This window comes from Amblyraja radiata, chromosome 14 (genome assembly GCF_010909765.2).
Source record: "Amblyraja radiata isolate CabotCenter1 chromosome 14, sAmbRad1.1.pri, whole genome shotgun sequence".
NCBI lineage: Eukaryota > Metazoa > Chordata > Chondrichthyes > Rajiformes > Rajidae > Amblyraja > Amblyraja radiata.
Window position 1 is genome coordinate 45962026 of NC_045969.1, and position 24935 is coordinate 45986960.

Below are 24935 nucleotides of genomic sequence, written 5' to 3' on the forward strand. Positions count from 1 at the left end.
CTTTTTGTCAAAAATGTCTGCGCTTTCTCATATTTGGTTTGTTAATTTCTGTATTAAATGGCAGAGTTAAAACATATCCTTTTGTCTAAAATATATTTTAAAATGAAGTAACATTTTTCAGTGAAAAGAAGTGAACAAACAGAATTTAGAGGTTTATATCTCAGTTTATATTTGTTTATACCTTATACATGGAGGTTTATATCTCAGTTCAATAATGTTTTGTTCTAATTTCTAAAAAAGGAAATATTTATTAATTTGCTGTCCAAATTTATGCACAAACAAGGTTTCAAGGTCTCAAGGTCAGTTTGTTGTCACATGTACCAATTAAGGTACAGTGAAATTCAAATTACCATACAGCCATACTAAAAATAAAAGTAACAAGTCACACAACTACATAAAAGTTAACATGAACATCCACCACAGCGGATTCCACACATTCTTCACTGTGATGGAAGGCAATAAAGTCAAATTTTCTTCCTCTTTATTCTCCCGCAGTCGGGCCAGGCGAACCATCCACGGTCAGGGCAATCGAAGCTCTCGCAGCCGGCAGTCGAAGCTCCCACGACGGATGATCGAAGCTCCCGCAGCTGGCGGTCGAATCTCCCACGATTGGGACGGTCGAGGCTCCCGCGATTGGGGCGGTCGAGGCTCCCGCGATTGGGGCGGTCGAAGCTCCCGCGATCGGGGCGGTCGAGGCTCCTGCGGCTTGGAGTTCTCGAAGTCGGTCTCTGACCAAAGACCGCAAGCTACACGATGTTAAAGTCCACAGGCTCCTGCAGTTGGAGCCCAGAGGTCGATCCCTGGCAAAGGGATCGCGAGCTCTGTAATAAGTCCACAGGCTTCCGTGGTGGAGCTCCCGAAATGGTCTCCAGCAAAGGCCGCCAACTCCTCAATGTTTGGCGCAGTGCAGATGGAGATACGATACGGTTTCCCCTAACCTTCCCCCCCTCCCCCACCTCACATAAAACAAGCTAAAGAACACTAAAAACATACATTTAACACATACAAACAAACAACAAAGAAGGTAGGGACAGACAGACTGTTGGCGAGGCAGCCATTGCTGGCGCCAACAACTATTAGAGTGAGATACTGCAATGTACACAGTTCTCTTGCAATCTACACAGTTTCAATAGAGGATGAGACAAAAATGTAACCAATAAAATAACAATTACAACCTCAACCAGTGATTGCTCCTTGCATCTAGCTTATTCTGTAATTGCTCCTTTAGGCTTATATTTAAATTGCATGCAGCACAGTACATACATCTTGTAATTAGTTCTTTTTCTCTCAGTGCTAAAATGGATTCTGTGCACCCACAGCACTGTTATATTTTTACCTTGCAGTTTTATAGTCATGGAGTCATATAGCACAGAAATAGACTCGTTGGCACTCTGAGTCTATGCTGACCCATCAGCTGCCCATTTACACAATTTCTATACAAATCCCATTATACTCTCTCATAATCCCATGAATGTTCCTAAATTTAAACTCTCCTATGGGTTCAGGCAATTTACAGATGTCAATTAACCTACTTGTGATGTGTCAGCAAACCCATGCAGGCTCAGGGAGAATCTAGTCAGACAGCACTGGAAGTTATGACTGAATCTGGGCCATTGACATTGTGGGTTAACAGCTTTACTAGCTATGCCACTGTGTCATTCTTAATTTTACATTTTTCATTTTTACAAATATTAATTTCCAGTATAGAAACATAGAAACATAGAAATTAGGTGCAGGAGTAGGCCATTCGGCACTTCGAGCCTGCACCACCATTCAATATGATCATGGCTGATCATCCAACTCAGTATCCCGTACCTGCCTTCTCTCCATACCCTCTGATCCCCTTAGCCACAAGGGCCACATCTAACTCCCTCTTAAATATAGCCAATGAACTGGCCTCGACTACCCTCTGTGGCAGGGAGTTCCAGAGATTCACCACTCTCTGTGTGAAAAAAGTTCTTCTCATCTCGGTTTTAAAGGATTTCCCCCTTATCCTTAAGCTGTGACCCCTTGTCCTGGACTTCCCCAACATCGGGAGCAATCTTCCTGCATCTAGCCTGTCCAACCCCTTAAGAATTTTGTAAGTTTCTATAAGATCCCCTCTCAATCTCCTAAATTCTAGAGAGTATAAACCAAGTCTATCCAGTCTTTCTTCATAAGACAGTCCTGACATCCCAGGAATCAGTCTGGTGAACCTTCTCTGCACTCCCTCTCTGGCAATAATGTCCTTCCTCAGATTTGGAGACCAAAACTGTACGCAATACTCCAGGTGTGGTCTCACCAAGACCCTGTACAACTGCAGTAGAACCTCCCTGCTCCTATAGTTGATGACATTAATTTCAAGCAACTAAAGCTCAGTTTATGCAATCCTTCTTCTGTCTATCGTCTTTCTATCTATCTATTTATCTATTTTGTTAAGTGTGACTTTGTCAGGCTGATCTCACTAGAAAATACCAATGGTTCCAAATGGAACCTCTAGTACTCAGCAGTCTACCTCACAGTAGTCCCAGTAATGGGTTGTCAAATGTAGAAGTTTGGGAGTAACTGACAGATTCACAGTTTGTTGGTTTGGAATCCCGCTGGACTCCACAGAGTGCAGTCGTATGGTCCATTTATACATCAATTTCTCAATATTATGCAGGTGATACTGCTTCTCTGATATTACATGAGATTAGGCTGGCACCAGGATCCAAGTATCCATGGATTTTAACAAGAACTGAATAGGAATAGAATGAGAGAAGTGACATTTTTTAATTATTATTTAATCGCTATCTTTAGCGATGTTACAAAATCTACCTTCAGCGGCGCTGCAGATCTGCCACTGGCTGTGTGTGCGACTCTGGAGCCTTTGGGGGGGGGGGGGGGGTGCGGGATTAAAATGCAAGTTTGTATTGCTTGTCGGAAAGGGATTTCCTCGGGCTGCTAGCTGATGAAGAAAAATCGATCGGACTTCCGTTCCCGTTATATATATAAATATATAAATAAATATAATCGCTCAACAATTTAATCGTTGGATTAAAGTAAAAGGCGACTTCTGACGCCCTCAACGCCTTCAAAATCACGGATGGCAATATCAGGACAAAACAAACGGTAAGTCATTTATTTCACACGTAATCTTGCTTCTTGGGGTGGCTTTAGTCTAATTTTACGATGCGAAAATGTTATTTAGGCCCCATACGAATCGTCAGTGTCTTAAAATTCACGGCAACGGCAACTTTCCAATCAATCACATTCCAGAAACACCCACTCGCAAGATGATTTAAATCCTCAATTTACTGGCTTGATTTTTAAAATCTCAAAATTTTGTAACATTCATACTATCTTCAATATTCCTATTAATTCCAAAAGTTTTTGATTTTTTTGTTAACTGTAGTTTTTTTTTTAAATCGTTACCGCATTTGATTTTTAATAAATTACTTTTTTCAATGTTGATAGTCTTTACATATTTCCAAATGCTGGCACGGGCACAAAGGGAAGTAGGAATATCTTGGCTCACTGTACTGCAGCTCAGCTTATTTCACTTTTAATCACTCCGGCGGTATGAACATTGGCTTCTCCAATTTCAGGTAGTCCTTGCATTCTCCCTCGTTCCCCTCTCCTTCCCAGCTCTCCCACAGCCTACTGTCTCCGCCTCTTCCTTTCTTCTTCCCGGCCCCCCCAGAAAAACATGTCTCCTCTCTATAACTTCACTTGGAGGTAAGTAGTCATTGCATTTTTGAACTTGGCAACTTCAGTGAATATTTGTATTCAGAGCTCATTGAAGATAGTGTTAGGTCCCATGAATTTGCTATCTTTAATTTAAGGTCACACGTGGTAACAACACTACCATCAGAGAGGGAGCGGGTGATTGGATCAAGCATATGTTGATGATGCCTGATGACCAATTGAAATATGTGGCTTAGATTTAATGCACATTATTTGTATGCAACTATCCTCCACTCACTGCATTTTTCCACCACAATTATTTTGTTATGATTGGCAAAATTTGCCATAGTTCCCATCATCAGTTCAATTTCACCCCCATTGCACTCTATTTTCTGAGTAACATGTTCTGCTTTGCTTCAAACTCATTGAATGACACAGAGTTGACAACTGAGACTATTCATGAACATCTTCATTTATAATAAGCAGTACCAGAGGATTTCACAATTAATGCCCAACAGCAACTATTCACAACTGATATTTGAATATAAAAATGATAAATTATTACTGAACCTACCAATGAATATTTGGTGTAGCTGCTGAGGTGTCAGTGTTAAACTGCAACCCATCTCTTCTTGAAGTGAAGATGGGACAGCATTAAGACCAAACTCTGCCTACAATAAACCAATTAAACAGAGGTCAACTTTGGTTAAAATCAAAGAGGAATTAAAAAAACAGTGAATTGCCTCCCAAAACCAAATGTATGCCTTAATGTTTGTGAGTACATTGAAAAAAATATGTAAAATTATGAATTTCCCATAAAATTTTCATTGGGAGTATAACTGAAATGTGTGCAATCCGTTTCTCAAATTCCCTGTTCTCCCTGTTGTCATGCCAAAAGTTTATTTCTTACATAACACCTAACAAAAATGATTAAGTTGTTTATAAATTTGTATTTATCGATCTATGACATGTACAAATTGGCTGTTGCATTTCTTACATCATAAGAGTACTGAGCTGATTGTAAAGTTTGGGAATCTTTGGCACTTTATAACTGCAAGCATTTTTGGACAACTTTCTCTAATTGTTAATTAATAATTAGTGTCTATCTTCTGTGGCTTTATGAAAGCTATTAATTAATTATTTGACTATTTATAGGAGCAGAATTAGGCCATTCGACCTATCAAGTCTTCTCCACCATTTAATCATTGCTGATCTATCGTTCCCTCTCAAACCCATTCTCCCCATAACCCTTGACATCCTTACTAATCAAGAATCTGTCATTCTCTGACTTAAAAATATCCATTGATTTGGTCTCCACAGCCATCTGTGGCAATGAATTTCACAGATTCACCACCCTCTGACTAGAGAAAGTCCTCCTCATCTCCTTAAAGGTACATAGAATGGAGATGAGGTACGAAGGTAAGCCAGCCAAGAATATAAAGGAGGATAGTAAAAGCTTATTTAGGTATGTGAAGAGAAAAAACTTGTTGAGACCAAAGTTGGACCCTTGAAGTCCGAAAAAGGTGAATTTATTATGGGGAACAAGGAAATGGCAGATGAATTGAACAGCTACTTTGGATCCGCCTTCATTAAGGAGGACACAAACAATCTTCGTGATATAGCAGTGCGATCGGTCTGAGTCAGCATGGTTTTACGAAGGGGAAATCATGCTTGATTAATCTTCTGGAATTTTTTGAGGATGTAACGAGGAAAATGGACAAGGGAGAGTCAGTGGATGTAGTGTAATTGAACTTTCAGAAAGCATTTGATAAGGTCCCACAGAGGTGATTAGTGGGCAAAATTAGGGCTCATGGTATTGGGGGTAAAGTGCTGACATGGATAGAAAATTGGTTGGCAGACAGGAAACAAAGAGTAGGGATTAACAGGTCCCTTTCAGAATCGCAGGCAGTGGGGTACGGCAAGGTTCGGTGCTGGGACCGCAGCTATTTACAATATACATCAATGATTTGGATGAAGGGATTCAAAGTAACATTAGCAAATTTGCAGATGACACAAAAACTTGGTGGCAGTGTGAACTGTGAGGAGGATGCTATGAGAATGCAGGGTGACTTGGACAGGTTGGGGGAGTGGGCAGATGCATGGCAGATGAAGTTTAATGTGGATAAATGTGAGGTTATCCACTTTGGTATAAAAAACAGGAAGGCAGATTACTGTCTAAATGGCGTCAAGCTGGGAAAAGGGGAAGTACAATGGGATCTGGGGGTCCTTGTTCATCAGTCTATGAAAGTAAGCATGCAGGTACAGCAAGCAGTGAAGAAAGCGAATGGCATGTTGGCCTTTATAACACGAGGAGTCGAGTCTAGGAGCAAATAGGTCCTTCTGCAGTTGTACAGAGCCCTAGTGAGACCACACCTGGAGTATTGTGAGCAGTTTTGGTCCCCTAATTTGAGGAAGGACATTCTTGCTATAGAGGGAGTGCAACAATTAATAAGGTTAATTCCTGGGATGACGGGACTGTCATATGTTGAGAGAATGGAATGGCTGGGCTTGTACACTCTGGAGTTTAGAAGGATGAGAGGGTATCTTATTGAAACATATAAGATTGTTAAGGATTTGGACACGCTAGAGGCAGGAAACATGTTCCCGATGTTGGGGGAGTCCAGAACCAGGAGCCACAGTTTAAGAATAAGGGGTGAGCCATTTAGAACGGAGACGAGAAAACACTTTTTTTCACAGAGAGTGTGGAATTCTCTGCCTCAGAGGGCGGTGGAGACCGGTTCTCTGAATACTTTCAAGAGAGAGCTAGATAGGGCTCTTAAAGAAAGCGGTCAGGGGATATGGGGAGAAGGCAGGAACGGGGTACTGATTGGGGATGATCAGCCATGAATGGCGGTGCTGGCTCGAAGGGCCGAATGGCCTACTCCAGCTCCACTAGGGAGCGTCTAGGACCAGAGCCCATAGCCTCAGAATAAAAGAACGTAATTTTAGAAAGTAGATGAAGAGGAATTTCTTTAGTCAGAGGATGGTGAATTTGTGGAATGCATTGCCACAGACAGCTGTGGAGGACAAGTCAATGGATGTTTTTAAGGCGGAGATTGACAGATTCTTGATTAGTGTCAGGGGCTATGGGGAGAAGGCAGGAGAATGGGGTTGAGAGGGAAAGATAGATCAGCAATGATTGAATGGTAGAGTGGACGGGATGGGCCAAATGGCTTAATTCTGCTCCTATAACATGTGAACTGATGAGCTTAGAGGTCATGATATATCTACTGACACAGCGCAAGACAAATACAAAATTCACATTCATGATTTGTCACCTCGAGATGATTTTTTTTCTTGGTTACTTTCGCACTATCCTTGAAAATTATTTTCACAACAGTTTTACAATCCAATCCTAAATGTTGCGCAGCAAGCACTGGTGATGGATCAATGTGGGGATAAAGGATGACTGCTGAGCAAGTGTCATCTCTGCTTCATCATCCTATTTCATCCATTTTCTCATATATATTGTACATATGGACTTCAGCAAAGCATTTGTCAAGGTTCCACATGGTAAGCTGCTCTGGAAGGTTAGATCGCATGGGATGCAAGAAGAGATAGCTGAATGGATAGACAATTGGCTTCATGGAAGGAAGCAGAGGGTAATGGTGGAAGGTTACTTCTCTGACTGGAGGGCTGTGACTAGTGGTGTGCCTCAGGTTCGGTGCTGGGCACCTTACTGTTTGTCATCTGTATTAACGATTTTGATGAGAACATACATGGCAAGGTTAGCAAGTTTGCTGATGATACAAAAGTGGGTGGTTTTGCAGATAGTGAGTGGTTGAGAAAAATTGCAGCTGGATCTTGATCAATACAGAGAAATGTGAGGTGTTGCATTTTGGGAAGTCTAACATAGGCAGAACCAACACAGTGAATGGGAGGGCTCTGGTGAGTGTTGTAGAGCAAAGGGATCTAGGAGTGCCAGTGCATAGTTCCTTGAAGGTGGAGTCGCAGATGGATAGGGTGGTCAAAAAGGCTTTTGGCACATTGGCCTTCAACAGTCAGAGTATTGAGTATAGATGTTGGTGAGGCCGCATTTAGAGTATTATGTTCAGTTCTGGGCACCATGTTGTTATAGGAAAGATGTTGTCAAGCTGGAAAGGGTACAGAGAAGATTTATGAGCATGTTGCCAGGATTAGTGAGTCTGAGCTATAGGGAGAGGCTGAGTAGGTTAGGACTCTATTCCTTGGAACACAGGAGGATGAGGGTGATCTTATAGAGGTGTATAAATTCATGAGACGAATAGATCGGGTAGATGCACAGAGTCTCTTGCCCAGAGATGGTGAATCGAGGACCAGAGGACAGACTTAAGGCGAGGGGTGAAAGATTTATTAGGAACCTGAGGGGTAACTTTTGACACAAAGAGTGGTGGGTATATGGAACAGGCTGCTAGAGGGTTTCTGAAGAAGGGTTTCGGCCCGAAACGTTGCCTATTTCCTTCGCTCCATAGATGCTGCTGCACCCGCTGAGTTTCTCCAGCATTTTTGTGTACCTTCGATTTTCCAGCATCTGCAGTTCCTTCTTAAACAGGTTGCTAGAGGAGGTAGTTGAGGCTGGGACTATCCCAACGTTTAAGAAAACGTTAGACAGATACATAGATAGGGCAGGTTTGGAGGGATATGGACCAAATGCGGGCAGGTGGGACTAGTGTAGCTGGGACATGTTGGCCAGTGTGGGCAAGTTGGGACAAAGGGTCTGTTTCAACTATGTATCACTCTATAACTCTATGACTCATCCTTACTCAGAATACTTGGTAACAACTCACTGTTGAAGAATGACTAACGCCACATGTCAATCCCTTCAGAAAAAAAGAAAATAAATAATGAATATTTAAATAGTGAAAAAAGTTACAGAAACATGTGTCATCTCAGTAGAAAGCAAAGATACTTTTTATTCCATGATTCAACATTTCTAATTAAAAAATAAACACATGTGATGTATGCGGAAAGTCTGAAAAAAAAAACTGTGCCAGCCAGACAGTGGAGTCACCTCCAACAAAATGCAAAGAAAAACTGAGCTTTTTCTTCAAACACATTTCTGATAAAAGATCTTTGATCTGAAATGTTGACTCAGTTTCTCTTTCGACAACTATTGTCTGGCCACATGAGTAGTTCTTGCATGCTCTGCATTTATTTCCAGCTTTAACAATACCGCCTCAGATTTTATCTTAATTTGGTAGAACTTGAAAGAAACGAACTTACCGGTTTTGATAGTGGAGGAACTCCTTTGACTTTAAGCTTGCGTATTCGGATAGGTGGTACCGCAGCACATACATCTGTCACCAGTTTCTCGTGAACTATATCTTTGGCTGAAAGTTTTGGAGAACGCAATCCTTCTGCTGGTCTTATACCAATGTCCACTGCATTGTTAAATTCATCAAATTCTCTAATGACAAAATGAATAAACATCACAATAAATGATATGGAAAATATCATTTATTTTGTACGTCACAATTAGGGTCAAATACAGACCATATTTTTTTTCAAGATGCACTTCAAAAGGTGCTTTAATTATCATATCATATCTTCTATCTATCTATATATTAAAACTGTGTGTGTGTGTGTGTGTGTGTGTGTGTGTGTGTGTGTGTGTGTGTGTGTGTGTGTGTGTGTGTGTGTGTGTGTGTGTGTGTGTGTGTGTGTGTGTGTGTGTGTGTGCGTGTGTGTCTTTCCTACGCCAAAACAACTCCGAAATTCTCCGAGAGTTTTCCCATTTCGCTAGCGATTTCACTTTTACATTCAATCATCCACTCCTCAAAACATTTGGACATTTTTATGTACACGTTTTTTAATAAAATCCTTCCTCCCCCCACCACTCATTTTAAAATCTAAATCGGACTCACGAGCTGCTTGACGTCACAATGCCAACATGCCAACCTATCCAGGTCCACCTGCCTCCAGGCCCCGCCCCCCCCCCCCGCCGCTGTGGAGGCGCAGAGCGATGGAGAAAGCGCCGAGTATGCGAGCCCATGGAGCTCAGAATATCCAGAAATTCTTGCAGAAGCCAGCCCGCCTGCGGCCTTGCTCGGGGTCAACGCCCGTCCACATCCTCGCTCGGGTCCGGCGCCTGGTGGGGGAGGCCTGCTCCTCGGGCAAAGAAGCCCGGTTCACGCCCGCCCGCCCACCCCGCCTCGCTCGGGTCCCAGGTCGATCCCCGCCAGCGCCTGGTGGGGAGGCTGTCAGCCGTTCCGCTGCCCAGCGCCTGTGGATGAGGCTGGCTGCCTGTCTGGAACGATCCTGAGCTGGAGTGAGGGCCACACCTCTCTCCCCCTCTCCTCCCCCCTCTCCATCTCCCTCTCGCTCACCCCTCTCCCTCTCCTCCCCACCCCCATTCCTCTCTCCCAACACCCCCTTCCCTCGCCCCCCCCCAACACCCTTTCCTCCCCCCACCCCCCTTCCCTCTCCCCCACATCCTTCCCTCTCTCCCCCCACCCCCTTCCCCCTCCCTACTCTCCCCCCCCCCACACCTCTCTCCTCCCCTCCCCCACCCTTCTCCTCCCCCACCCTCTCCATCTCCTCACCCCCTCCTCCTCCCACCCCATCCCTCTCTCCCCCACCCCCTTTCCCTCTCTCTCCCTCCCCCCTCCCCCCCCCTCTCCCCCCCACCCCCCTCTCCCCCCCCCCCTTCCCCTCTGTCCCTCTTCCACCACTACACCTCCCTCCCCACTCTTCCACTTCTCTCCCCCCTTCCCCCACCTCTTTCCCTCCCCCACCCTCTCTCCCCCCACCCCCTTCCCCCACACTTCCACCACTCCCCTTACCCCCCTCCCCCTTCCTCTCTCCCACTTCCACCACTCCACCCTACACCTCTCCCCCTCCCTCCCCATTCTTCCACTTATCTCCCCCCACCCCCCACCCCTCCCCATCTCCCTCCCCCACCCCTCTCTCCGCCCCCCTCCCTCTCCCTCTCCACTCTTCCCCCTCTCTCTGCTCTCCCCCTCCCTCCACTCTTCCACTCTCCCTCCTCCCCCTCCCTCCACACTCTTCCCCCTCTCTCCCCTTCCCCCTCTCCCTCCTCCTTCCCCTCCCTGCAGCCCGCCTCCTCCCTCTCTCCCCTTCCCCCACCCCTCTCTCCCCCTCCCCCACCCCTCTCTCACCTCCTCCCCACCCCCTCTCCTCCTCCCCTTCCCCCTCTCACCCCTCTCCCTCCCACACCATCTCTCCCCCTCTCCCTTGCACCACTCCCCACTACCCCTCACTCCCCACTCTCCCCCCTTCCCCCACCTCTCTCCCTCTGTCTCCTCCCCCTCCCTTCCCCCTACCCCTCTCTCCCCTTCCTCTCATCCCCTCTCCACCTCTAACATCCCATCCCCCCCTCTCCCACCCCCTACCCCTCTCCCCCCCTTCCTTCCCTCCCCGCTCACCTCCCACTCCCCACTCTCCTCCTCCTCCCTCTCCCCCACCCCACTCTCCTCTCCCTCCCCAATCTCTCCCCTTTCCTCCTCCTCTCCCCTCCCTCCCCTGTTCTCTCCCCTCCCCTGTTCTCTCCCCACCCCGTCTTCCTCTCTCCCCCTCCCCCCGCCTGTGTGTTTGGGGGGTGGTTAGCGTGAGTGTGATGTCGCAGCCCCCCCCCCCCCCCCTCCCCCGCAAACGCGCGTTCGGGAAAGAGACCCAACGGTCTAGTATACTTTTAAAACTGTGTGTGTGTTTGTGCGCGTGTGTGCGTGTGTGGACGTGTGTGTGCGTGTGCGTGTGTGTGTGGACGTGTGTGTGTGTGTGGTTTTGCATGTGAAACATATCTCCTCGAGATTTTTACCATTTCGGAAGGGATTTACCATATGAGTTCAGAAATCCACTCCTTGGTCAATTATTTCCCCAGATTTTGAATAAAGTTGATCACAAAACTCACTTTAAAAAAAAAATTTGCCGCTTGAGCTGCCGACGTCACAATGCTTACATTCCCACCAATCGAGGACCACCTGCCTCAAGGCGCCACCCCCCCGCCGCTGTGCATTAAAGCTCAAGTACGCTCGCGCCACGCCTCCCGCAGCTGGACTCCCACCCCCGTCCGTCCGCTCATTTACTCCAACACCCCGCCCGCACATTCACTCCAAACCCCCGCCTGCCAGCTTATTCACTCCCCTCCACACCCTCACCTCCCCTTCTCTCCACCCCCTCCCCTACCCCTTCCCTCCACCTCCCCCCACCTCTACCCCTCCCTTCCCACCCCCTCTCCCCCTTCCCTTCCCCCCCTCTAAGCCCCCCTCTCTCTATTCCCCTCTCCTCCCATCTCTCTCTCACCCACCCTCCCTCTCCGCCTCCCCCCCACCCCCCCCCCCCCCTCTCCCTCTGTCTCCTGCCCTTCTGTCTGCCTCGCTCTCTGTCTCTCCCCATTCTCTCTCTGCCCTCACTCTCTACCCCCCCCCCCCCCTCTCTTGACATGCCTGCGAGTTGGGGCTATGCGTCAGTGGATAGGGCGGTTATGGGGTAAAAGGAGCAAATGAATAATAATATAATATCAAGGGGGGTGATTAGTGTGTGTGACGCAGCATGCCGCCCCCGGCGTTGGGGGAACAAACCCAACAGGTCTGCACTTGGTCTCGTAACTTATAAAACTCTGATCTTGGATGTGTGTGTGTGTGTCTTTTCATATGTGATTCACATTTCCTCGAAAACCCGATGCGGTAACGGTGCAATTTTACATATTCCGGTAGAGATTTACCTCATGATTTCAAACATCCCCTCATCTGTAAATTTGATTCATTATTTCCCGAGTTTCTTACAAAAATTGTTCACCAATCTGCCATTTTTAAAATCTAACTGCTAAAGCGAGCTGGATGATGTCACAATGGCTCCTCTCGCCTACAGGAGACCTTCCAGTCACCCTTCCCTCCCCCCTTCCCCAGCTCTAGATTAAAGCAGCTGTCGAGTTACGTTACCCCCCCCCCCCTACTCCGACTCACATTCCTGTGTCTCACCTAAGTGTACTAATTCTTAAAGATAACAGTTAATTTCAAAGACCGCTTTTTATATTTTAAGCTGTGTTTTTGGGTAAGACTCCATTTTGAAAAAAATGATCTGTCTGTCTCAATTAACTATAATTCTTAAAGATAGTTAATTTCAAAGAGCTTTTTAGATAAGAGTCTGATTAAATTTCATTGTTAATTTCATTGTTTATCATTGAATTGAATTTCATTGTTTCTCACTTAAATGTACTATTTCTTAAAGATAACATTTAATTTCAAAAACAGCGATTTTAAAATTTTAAAATATTTTTCTAACGTTCCATTTTCCCCGTTTGTGACTTCTTTACAATTTTACAAATTTTAAATTCTTAAAGATGGTCTTTAATTCTTAAAGATAACATTTAATTTCAAAGACAGCGTTTTTTTAAATTTTAATTAACGCTAACGTTTGAGTATTCTAGAAAGGCGCTATATAAATCCCATCCATTATTACTGCTTTACAATTTTAAAAGTTCGCGGTTATTTACTCCGCGGATTTTGAGACTGCTTTAAAAAAAAATCGCTGTTGATTTGGAAAGGCTCCATTTTGAACAAATTGATCTGTCTTAATTGACAACTGAGATTTTTTTTTAAATCATTGTGATTGATTTCATTCTACGGGAAAGGCTCAATTTTCAACAAATTGATCTGTCTTCATTGTCAACTGAGATTTTTTTTTAATTCATTGTGATTGATTTTGTTTGATGGGAAAGACTCTATTTTGAATAAATTAATCTGTCTTCATTGACAACTGTGTTTAGGCTTTTTTTAAAATCATGCCAAGAAGAGGGAGGAAAGAGGTGCAAGGCGGTCATGTGATGACAAAAAGAGACATCGAGAAGCAACAAGGAGCAGAAGGAAACAAGAGACGCAGCAAGAAAGAACACAACATCTCCGAGATAATCTGGAGAGAAACAAGGAGAGAAGGGCACAAGAGACACAGCAAGAAACAACTCAACATCTCCGAGATAGTCGGGGGAGATAGCAGGAGAGAAGTGCACAAGAGACGTAGCAAGAAACAACTCAGCGTCTCAGAGATAAACGAGAGAGAGCAGGAGAGAAGGGCTCAAGAGACACATCAAGAAACAACTCAACGTATCAGAGATAAATGAGGGAGAGAGAGCAGGAGAAAAGGGTTCAAGAGATGCATCAAGAAACAACTCAATGTCTCAGAAATAAATGAGAGAGAGAGCAGGAGAGAAGGGCTCAAGTGACACAGCAAGAAACAACTCAACGCGTCAGAGATAAACGAGAGAGGGAGCAGGAGAGAATGAGTAACAGCCGGAAATTGACACTAATATGATATTATGCCCATAGGATCATGAATCATGAGAATGAATTAAACCAGCTTTTGAGAGGAGGCCAACTCTTTCAACAATATGTTGTTGATATGGCAGCTAAAATTGAAAGTGATAGGCTCAATTATATTCGCATGAATCAGGTTTCGTTGAGGTCAACAACTTACAAAGCCCTTATGGATGCATTAAATGATAATGATGATTTGAAAAACATCGGAAGGCGCATCATCCTCTCCTCAACATTTGTCGGTGGACCGAGATACATGATGGAACAATGCCAGGACGCCATGATGTACATTCGGAAGTATGGCAATGCTGCATTCTTCATTACGATGACTTGCAATCCGAATTGGAGCGAGATCCGACAGTGCCTCTTTCCGAATCAGCAGCCGTGTGATTGACCAGATCTGATAGCAAGAGTATTCGAGCTGAAAAGAAAAATATTCACCAAAACCGTCACTGGACCAGATGGCCTCTTTGGAAACAGTATAGCTTTCATCTTGACTGTGGAATATCAGGCCTGCCTCATTTCCACTGTCTGCTTTGGCTTGATGAAGTGAGTAAGCCAAGACCACAACATTATGACAGATTTGTGCAAGCTGAAATACCAGACACACAAGTAGTTCCTGAGCTGCATGAATTGGTACTCAAGCACATGATCCATGGACCGTCCTGCAAGCACACCTCTACATGTTGGAAGGATGGAGGATGCAGTAAGAGATTCCCAAAGCCATTTATCGAGGCGTGGAGAGAATTTATATCCTCTATACAGGAAAAGATCTCCAGTCATGGGAGGATTTCAGGGACATGAAGAAGGACATCCGTTTCTGACTATTTCTTCCAATTGGGTTGTGTCCTAAAATGCTGGACTATTGAAGGCTTTCAAATGTCACCTCAATGTCAAAATATGCTGCTCTGTGCAGTCAATCAAATACGTCATCAAGTACACCTTGAAGGGGAATGATCAGGCAGCTTTGGAATGAACGCAAATGATGAGATTAAACAGTACCTGACTGGCAGATGCATTGGTCCTTCACAGGCAGTGGCATCAATCCTTGGATTTCCAACTCATGAGAGAGACCCTCCATCATTCGACTTCATGTACATCTACCACAAGAACAACAAGTCTTTTTTAATGCTGCTCAGCGAGGAATGATGGCGAGAACGACTTTGACTGAATTTATGGGATTGAGTTCTGAAGATCCGTTTGCAAGAACACTATACTACACTGATGTAGCTCAATTTTATATATGGAACAACAGGAGATGGGAAAGAAGGAAGGTTGGGAAGAAAGTGGAAGACTTCCCAGGTAGAAGCCTACGACAGTTTCTCCAAAATGTGGTGACCTCTACTACTTGAGACTGCTTCTCCATCACGTCAAAGGGCCAGTGTCCTTCGAGTCACTGAAGACACATGGAGAAATTCTTCCTTCCTTCAAAAACGTCTGCAGAGAAAGTGGTTTGTTGGAAGCTGACGACCATTGGCAACAAACAATGGAAGATGCTGTGGCCTCAAGACTCCCCAGTGCAATGAGGGATTTGTTTGTTGTTTTGCTGACAAATACTGACATCAACGATCCTCGACAATTATGGGATCGCTTCAAGAATTCAGTCTGAGGATTACTTTGAAAGCGAGCGAAGAAGAAACTGTGATCAAAATATCACAATTGATGAGAGGCATCATGATCAGGTTCTGTTTTATATTCAGGCCAAGCTTGAGAATTGCAACACTACACTGGAAAATTTTTCCTTGCCTCGACCAAGAAATGAAAGGATGGACATTGATGGTGAAAATGTTGATTTACTTAATGAATTGAATTACAATAGATCAGAACAACAGCGATTTGTTGATGAGAAGGAGCCTCTGCTGAATGCTGAGCCGAGAGAAGTTTATGACCACGTGTGCAACTGCTTGCAAAGGAATCTACCTTCAATTATTTTTATTGATTCACCAGGAGGAACAGGGAAGACATTTCTCATAAATTTGATCTCCCCACAGTTAGAACCCAAGGAGAAATTGCTATTGCTGTAGCATCCTCTGGTATCGCAGCTACATTAATGCCTGGTGGAAGAACTTCAAGATACCCATCCACATGACAGAGAATTCAACGTGGATGGATTGATAGATATAATTGTCTTTAGAAGTTTATAAATGTCTACAATAGATAAAATTGTCTTTACAAGTTTATGAAGATCTACATCGTGATAAATATCTTTCTCTTTTTTTACATCATGCCAAGAAATGGGAGCAATCGAGTTGCAGGATGGTCAAGGAACAACGCAAAGAGACGTCGCGAAACAGTAATGAGCAGGGCACAAGAGACACGAGAGGAAGTTGCCAAAATACAGCCAGATCGGTACACGATATCACAATGTATTTTTTAATCATATGTTAATAGATTGAAAGATAAAATTGTCTTTGGAAGTTTATAAATATCTACAATAGATAAAATTGTCCTTTGTAATCATATATTATTGGCTTGATAGAAGGAATGAATACGCAACAAGAAATAATAACATAAAGGGGCTGTCCCACTGCGGCGACCTAATCCGCGAGTTAAGAAGAGTGTCTTTGACCTTCAAGCTCGAGGGCACTCGCCTGGAAAACCTCGAACTGGATCGACCGTCCGCGTTGCAACCGCGAGCTGGATTGACCGACCGTACACACAAACACACCGCAAAGGCGAGGGCCACGGAAAGTGGAAAGCTTTAATAAATCCCTTTTCAATTTGCTGTGCCTGTCAACCGCTCTTTCTCTCTCTGCCCTCTCTCTCTGCCTTCTCTCTCTCTGCCATCTCTCTCTCTGCCCCCTCTCTCTCTCTCTCACTGCCCCCTCTCTCTCTCTCACTGCCCCCTCTCTCACTCTGCCCTCTCTCTCACTGCCCTCTCTCTCTCTCTGCCCCCTCTCTCTGCCCCCCCTCTCTGCCCCCCCTCTCTCTGCCCCCCCCCCTCTCTCTGCCCCCCCCTCTCTCTGCCCCCCCTCTCTCTACCCCCCCCCCCTCTCTGCCCCCCCCCCTCTCTCTGCCCCCTCTCTCTCTGCCCCCCCTCCCTTTCTAGACGTACCTGTAAGGTGGGGGCTATTCGTCAGTGGATAGGGCGGGGATGGGGGTAAAAGGAGCCAATGAATAATATTAATATAATATCAAGGGGGGTGGTTAGTGTGAGTGTGTGTGGGGGGGGGGGGGAAGGGGCGGTTAATGTGTGTGTGTGACAACCCAGGCGCATCCCCCCCCCCCCCCGCAACCGCGCGTTGAGGGGACGGGACCCTATGGGTCCCCCTTGGTCTAGTATATTTTAAATGTAATACTTGAACCTAACTTTTACAGTGAAATCCCTTTGACCTGCTCTATTACAACATTCATGGTTATTTGCTTAAACAAACCATAATGGTATTTTATTGTGGTAAAACGCAGAAAGTTGTGGTCAATCAATGCCTGTGCTTTTCCAATCCTGATACAGGGGGCTTATCTGACTTGCCTGAACCATGATAACTTCACTGCTTGGCTTGGGCATCAGCACAATAAAGAAGCCCCAACTTCAAAACACCCACAAAAGTATTGGCCGCTGACAGAGCACTGTCGCCAGGTTTTGCCAGCTATGGATTCTTGAATACCACAGAATATGTAAGTTAAAATCCTTTAAGATTGACACGTTTAAAACATTAAAAAAAGAATTCATTAAATAAATAGCTCAAAACACAGATATAATTAAGAACACAAAACGAAACAAAAATAGTTTTGTGATAATTACCTTCCCCTAGGTTTTATGGCCCTACTAGACTAAGTGAGACCCGTTGGGTCCCAGTCACACAGGAGGCCTGATCCCCCCAACTCAACCCATTCCGCAACGCAATATTCCACCATGCACCTGTTCCCTCAACGCAACCTGTTCCCCCAAAGCCATATTCTTGCAATCTCCACCACTCAGGGGAGGGGGTGTGGGGGAGGGAGGGTGCGTGGGGGAGGGGGTTGGGGGAAGGGGGGTGTGGGGGAGGGGGGATCGGCCTCACGCAGCAGATCCCGGTCCCACTCCGGCTTCACTCAGAGGCTTCTGGTTCAACTCAACAGCTTCCGACTGGTCGTGCTGGTCGCTGCAGAAGCAGTCCGCAGGCTGCACACTCCCCGCAGGCTGCGCACTTCCCGCGGGCTTCTCAGTCTCCACGGGCTGCTCAGTCTGCGCGGGCTGCTCAACACACTCCGCCCCTTCAGCTTTTTATTCTTCTCGCCGCGTTATTGACAGCGGGTTGCCAGAAGGGGCGGTTTTTACGATTTTTAAACCTTCATAACTCTTGTATTATTTCACCCATCAGAAAAAAACTTATTTGACTTGCAGCAGAGGAGAAAGGTGAGTAAGGTTTTTTCCAACAAAGTTATCAAGAGATGGAACATGATAAGTAGTTTTACTAATAATAAAATAGAAAGTTAAACAAGTACACAAATACAATTAGCTTCAGGCAAAGGATGGGATCTGGGAACTAATCATGAAGGAAAACACAAGCTTGAGGAAATTCTTCTGTTCTCCTTCCTGTGACACAATGGCATGCTTCCTCCCGAGCTATTTCTGTCACAATACTGCAAAAATATTCATTAGTTATCAAGCATTTTGAGGTATTGAGATCTGGAAAGACACTTTATTAATACAATAACGTCTTTATTTTTGTTTTTTAGGTATCAGTACCATATAAAAGCTATAACCTTGTTTAAGCAGATTAACAATAACTTCAGGTCAATTAATAAGCATACAAAAATTAGTTCTGTCTCATCTGTGCACTATTAACATTTACATGCTATCTGTTACACAGCCAATAATAATGTAGGTTGTGCACACGTTTCCTCCAATGCCAATATAAATTAGAGCCATTCAACAAACCCGATAACCTTCATTAAGGAGTATTTGGATTACATTGTGCAGGGTTTGTGGATGGTATGCCAAATAAAGAGCCTGCACTGTCAAAACAATGTCATGCACTCAGCATCCCCAGCTTGACTTTTCAGTGACCAGCATTATGTTAAATAATTCACTGGAACTCCCTCCTTTATAGTCATCTTTTTAACAATCACTTGTAAGATGTGTGCGGAAGTCGCTGGCCTATTAATCAGCTAAGAGCTGGAAGTAGCCTGGGTCCACTTACAGTGCAAGAGTCAGTCAGGCTAGTTCATTACATGGATGATGTCCAGACATATTGGAGAGTGTTCTCTCTCTTTTTTTTTTTCTTTTTTTTTTTTTAAATTCCAAGACTTTATTCAACACATCAAATAATACAACAGATCACGTCATACACAAAACGAAATTACATTATACCAAGTGTCATTATAGTACAACATTACAATCATTATTCACAATACTCTCAACCCCTCGCGGTGACCAGCGCCCACGGAATACCTCCAAAGTCCCCGTGAACACCGCATGTTCCCTCTCCAGGGACACACGTGCACGGACGTAGGCCCGAAAGAGGGGCAAGCAGCCGACCCTTGCCTGACCATCCATCGCCTGCTGCCTGGACCCGCGTATGGCCATCTTGGCCAGGCCCAGGAGTAGACCGACAGGTAGGTCCCACCCTCCCACTTGGCTCTCCCCACAACCTGCCTTGTGTCCAAACACAAGAATCGTAGGACTAAAATGTAACCAGAACTTTAGCAACAACCCCTTCAGATATTGATACAGGGGCAATAGCCTCTCACACTCCATATAAATGTGGAACACGGTCTCTTCCTCGCCACAGAAAATACAGGCAGCGGACGAGTCCGTGAACCGACTCAAAAGTTTGTTACATGCCACCGCTCCGTGCAGCACTCTCCACCCCAGGTCCCCAATGTAAAGGGGGACAACTCCCGTGTAGAGGGACCCCCACTGGGGACCTTCCCCACCTTCAGGTGGTAACACCGTCCGCCATGGAGTGTCGGGACGGGAGACGAAGGCAAGGAGGTGCAGAATGTGCAGGAATATTCTATACAGTGAGCGTCTCTTCGCGTCACGAAACGGCACGCTAATCATCTCCGAAAGGCGGCTCAGGTTGTGTGGAGCCGGTGCCCGAGATATTTCCCGGAACCGAGGCCCGATGAGCAGATCTGACGGAGCGGGTAAGAGCTCATTCAAAACCACTCTAGGCTCGCGCCTCTCCTCGACACCCGCCATGATTTGGTGAGGACCGGCCACTCCCGCAGCCGCAACATCCCCCTCCCCTCGTGGAGCAACACGCTGGCTGAAAACAACCAGATTCCTCACTCTTAACACATCCCGGTAGAAAACAGGCAAGCCCCTTAGGGCGGGTCGACTGATGCCCGCCTCCGGGAGCCGCGAGACCCCCCTTAGACAACGACCCCGTCGGAAAAAATACGTGGCCAAAACGTGCCATCTGGGGGGGTTCTCTATATACATATACCTCCTCAGAGTCCTGAGGCGGAGAACCGCCACCTGGGTACGCACGCATACCAAGGACTGGCCACCCTCCTCTAACGGGAGACTCAGGACCGCTGCGGAAACCCAGTGCTTCCTATTTCCCCAAAAGAAGTCCACCAGCTTCTTCTGTAAAGCATTTACAAAAATGGAAGGCGGGACAAGAGTAGCCAGCCGGTACCATAACATGGAGGCCACCAGCTGGTTTATGACCAACACCCTCCCCTGAAAAGAAAGAACTCCAAGCAGGCCTGACCAGCGCCCCAGCCTGGCAACCACTTTCGTCTCCAACTCCTGCCAGTTTGCCGGCCAAGCATCCTCAGTGGGACTCAGGTACACCCCCAGATAGAGGAGGTGCGTGGTGCTCCACGCAAACATTACCATCTCCTCTGGCAGAGAGTCCACCTGCCACTGACCCACTAAAAGTCCAGAGCACTTGCTCCAATTAATCCTGGCAGAAGATGCAGCCGAGAATATCTTCTGGCAATCACGCATCCTCCGCAGGTCACCAGGATCGGTGAACATGAGGAGTACATCATCGGCATATGCCGAAAGAACCAACTCCACCCCCGGGCCCGGTAGGGCCAGGCCTGTCAACCTCCTCCGAAGAAGACACAGGAACGGCTCCACACAGACCGCGTACAACTGACCTGACATGGGGCACCCCTGACGGACCCCCCTCCCAAAATGAAAGGGAGCCAACAACGCACCATTAACCTTCACAAGGCACTCCACTGCAGCATACAAGAGGCGGACCCGGGCCACAAAATGCGGTCCAAATCCGAACGCTTGCAACGTCCCGAAAAGGTATTCATGCTCTACCCTGTCAAAAGCCTTCTCCTGATCAAGAGACAGAAAAGCAGCTGACTGACCAGTTCCCTGTGCTAGATGAATCAGGTCCCTAACCAGGTGGATGTTATCCTGAATGGGCCGACCAGGGACTGTGTAGGACTGGTCATAGTGAATCAACTGAGACAGCACGGAGCCCAGGCGATTTGCCATCGCCCGTGCAAAAACTTTATACTCTGTGCATAGGAGAGAGACTTGGCGCCAGTTTTTAAACAAGCGGAGTTCCCCCTTCTTGGGCAGCAGGACAACAACTGCTCTACGCCACGAGAGGGGCATCTCCCCGGTCGCCAGGCTCTCCCCCAGAACCAACATGTAATCACCCCCCAGGATACCCCAGAAAGCTCTTACAAACTCTACCGTCAGCCCATCCAGCCCGGGGGACTTACCCCTCCTGAGCTGATGCAATGCACGAGTCAACTCCTCCAAAGATAAAGGGCCATCAAGAATCTCGGCCACCTCCCTATCCATAATCGGTAGACTCTCCCACAGGTCCTGCTGAGCTTCCCCACTGACTCCACCTGCGGAGAACAGGGATCCATAAAAGGACCTGACCAAGGCACTAATCCTCTCTGGATCCGTGACAGAGGAGCCATCATCTGCTAGCAGCTCCACGAGCTGTTTGCGGGCTCCCCGCCCTTTCTCCAGAGAGAAAAAGAAAGGCGAAGCTCGATCCAGATCGTGCAGCATCTGGACCCGCACCCTCACATAAGCGCCTCGGGACCTCTCAAGTTGCAGGTTCCTCAAGGCTTCCTTCTTCTCCTGAAACACACCCCATTCGCAAGATTCACCTCCAACCTGACCCAGGCGAGACTCTGTGTCCATCAGCTCCCTCTCAAGCTTCTCAACCGCTGAGTCCCGCCGCCCGGTCGACCCCCACGTGTATTCCTTACAAAAAATACGGATGTGAGCTTTCCCCACATCCCACCACTGCCTAAGGGAAGAGAAGCACCTCTGCCTCTCTCTCCACCTCACCCAAAACCGACTGAATGACTCCCGGAAACACCGATCCTCCAGCAGCCGGTTATTAAAGTGCCAGTACGCAGACCCGGCCCGAGCGCACGCTGGATTAAAATCCGCACGCACCAGACAATGGTCCGAGCATGGCACCAGCTGCATTGAGGCCGCTGAGACACGGGAAACAAACGCTCGGGAGATATATTTTCGATCAATGCGGGAACCACCGCCCTCAGACCTCCGCGAAAAAGCAGTGGAGTCTGGGTTGAGGTCCCGCCACGCATCAACCAACTCAAAAGAATCAATCAACCCTCTCAGCTTCTTCGCTACAGCAGGGGCACACTGAGTACCAGAACGATCTCGCACCTCAAGTGTGCAGTTAAAGTCCCCCCCAAGGAAGACACACTCTCCCCGATCAATAGTGCTCAACAGAGCACTCACCTCCTGAAGTAGGCCGGCCTGCATCGTGCCGGAGCTGGGGGCATACACGTTAATGAAATGCAACGGCATGCCATCCAGGCTCACGGCCAGATGGAGCAAACGTCCTGGCACAACTTCTTGCACTTTTATAATATTGGGCAGGAAATTCTGAGCCAACAGAATGGCCACCCCACTCGAATTTGAGCTAAGATGACTCATATAGACCTCACCTTCCCACTCCAATCTCCAGGTGGGTTCATCACTGACAACAGTATGCGTCTCCTGCAGAAAACACACTGCAAATTTCCCCTCCCTAAGGACCGATAAAAGCTGGAATCTGCGAAAACTCGCTCTACTCCCGTTTAAATTTAGGGTAACTAACGTGAATGCACTGGTACATTAGTTTGAAATCCTCACACTTCTCCTCCTGGGCTCTGTAGCCCTCTCTCTTAGGAACTCCAAAAAGCCCCTAAGCTGGCACTGCTCAGAGCCTGGAAGATCACTATCCTCGCTGGCAAGGATAGCCTCGAGAGTTTCAACTAAGGCCAACAGATCAGCCCACCGTCTCTTAGCAGCCTCAAACTTTGTCTTGTTGGTTCAGCTTGTTTTTAGAAATTCCAGCAACTCGCAGATAGCACTTGTATGAGACTCGTCCTTGGTTCCTGGGCTATCGGCCAAGTTTCTCGCACCTGACACAACACGCTCAGCATCACCAAGGTCATTTTCAGAAGTCGAAAGACCAGAGCTCTCTGGAATTTCGCTAACCCCTTCACACAAACTGGCCCCATCCCTCTCCCCCTCCTCCGACATGTCACCACCCCCAGGATCAATGCCGGGGAAGAGTCCCGAAGCCCCTATCCGCATCACGCAGCCCACTGACTGGCTGGGCTCCTGCGCTCTGTCCTCACCCTCCACATCTGGGCCTGGGGAAGAGAAAACAAGAGGCACCCCCAGGGTCTGTGGTAAACTGGCACCCCCAGAATCCGAAAGAAGGTCGCTGCCCGAAACAACTCCGACCTCCACAGCACCGAAAGCACCCCCTCCACTGGCAACACCCAGAGGCTCTCCACCAGTCTTTTTTCTCTCCCCTGCCAAATCAGCCGGCAGTACAATACACACCTCGGCACCTCCACTGGCTCCAATATTGAGCACTGATTGGTACACCATTCCCCCCGGCCCCCCTCCCTCGGGCTGACTCTGCTCATTCCCCGTCTCAGGGTCCACACTACCAGGGGAGCTTGTCCCACCCTCCTGCGTGCTAACACCCTTAGTAGGCCTCTGAAACGAGGGGACCTCCTCCGACCCAGAGGACGCACCCCCAGGGGAGCCAAGATCAACACACGATGAGATACCTCCCTCGGAGGGCCCCTGTGACGAAAGAACCTCCCCCCGCCCAGAGGACACCGCTCCAGAGGGGTCTACCCCGTCACCTGACCCTATGGTACCCTCGAGAGAACCCTGAAGCGGAGGCTCAACCTCCAACCCAGAAGACGTTATTTCCTGACCTCCACCCACATCAGTGGTGGAAGGACTGGAAAACTGCACCCCCCTTACTTTGGACTCACGTCTTTGCTCTTCCTCGCCAGGCCCAATCCTCCTTTTTGTCCCACTAGCATGCGGCGGTGTGGTGACCTCCATAAAGGAAGGGTCTTCCGCCTCCACACTACCCCCTGCCACTTTACCACCCGCACGTGTTACCTTCCCTACTCCCGTCAGATCCACCTCAGCTCCTTGCTGGGCCACGGCAGTTTCACTCTGGGCCTCCCTGGATCTGACAGGCACCCCTTGGGTGATCTCCGCACTCGGCAGTTGCACACCCACCTGCTTTTGACTCGCTTGGGTAATCTTTTTCTGCTTACTCCTCTTCGTCTTCTGCTGCTCCCATTTCTCTCCACCCTCCCTCAGTGCCTCACCTTCATCCACCCCCACATGTTCAGAATGTAGGGGGTGGGGGCCCTCGCTGCCCCGGGTCCCCAAGGCGGAAACTACAGACCCAGAAGGGCTACCCCGCTGCCCCGGATCACCGAGGCAGTGCCAGCAGCCCCAGCCAGGTCAGCGATTCCACCCCGCCCCTCCGAGGCATGACGAGCCACCGCTGATGGGCCAGCAGTGCATTCCTGGGCCGCTGCGCTAGAGGTTCTGGCAGCGACCCCGTGATTAGGACATTCCCTACGGAGATGTCCATAACAACCGCACGCATGACACCGTGCCTTTCCCCAACTCCAACGCACGGTTCTAGGGAGACCCCTACACTCCACCTCGAAACTCAACTCATCGCCTTCCCCCTCCCCCACCTTCACGAACACCCTCCTTTTGAAACTGAGAATCCCTTTTTCCTCCGGGTCCCCCCCAGGGTGCATGAGCCTAAAGCACTTAGACCGCACCTCCCCAATCTGAGACAGGTGTGGAATGAGTGTCGCATCCGGAAT

At 47.5% G+C, this 24935-nt stretch overlaps 1 protein-coding gene across 1 annotated transcript in view; it reads right to left on the reverse strand.

The window, feature by feature from the left end:
- The window catches only part of cfap47 (cilia and flagella associated protein 47), a 433070-nt gene that overhangs the window by 366249 nt on the left and 41886 nt on the right, over positions 1 to 24935 (reverse strand). Inside the window, exons 12-13 of the mRNA XM_033032292.1 lie at positions 8848 to 9031; positions 4220 to 4316 (exon numbers count right to left, since the gene is read on the reverse strand). Of these exons, the coding sequence (XP_032888183.1) occupies positions 4220 to 4316; positions 8848 to 9031 (281 nt within the window). The remainder of the gene's footprint in view (positions 1 to 4219; positions 4317 to 8847; positions 9032 to 24935) is intronic.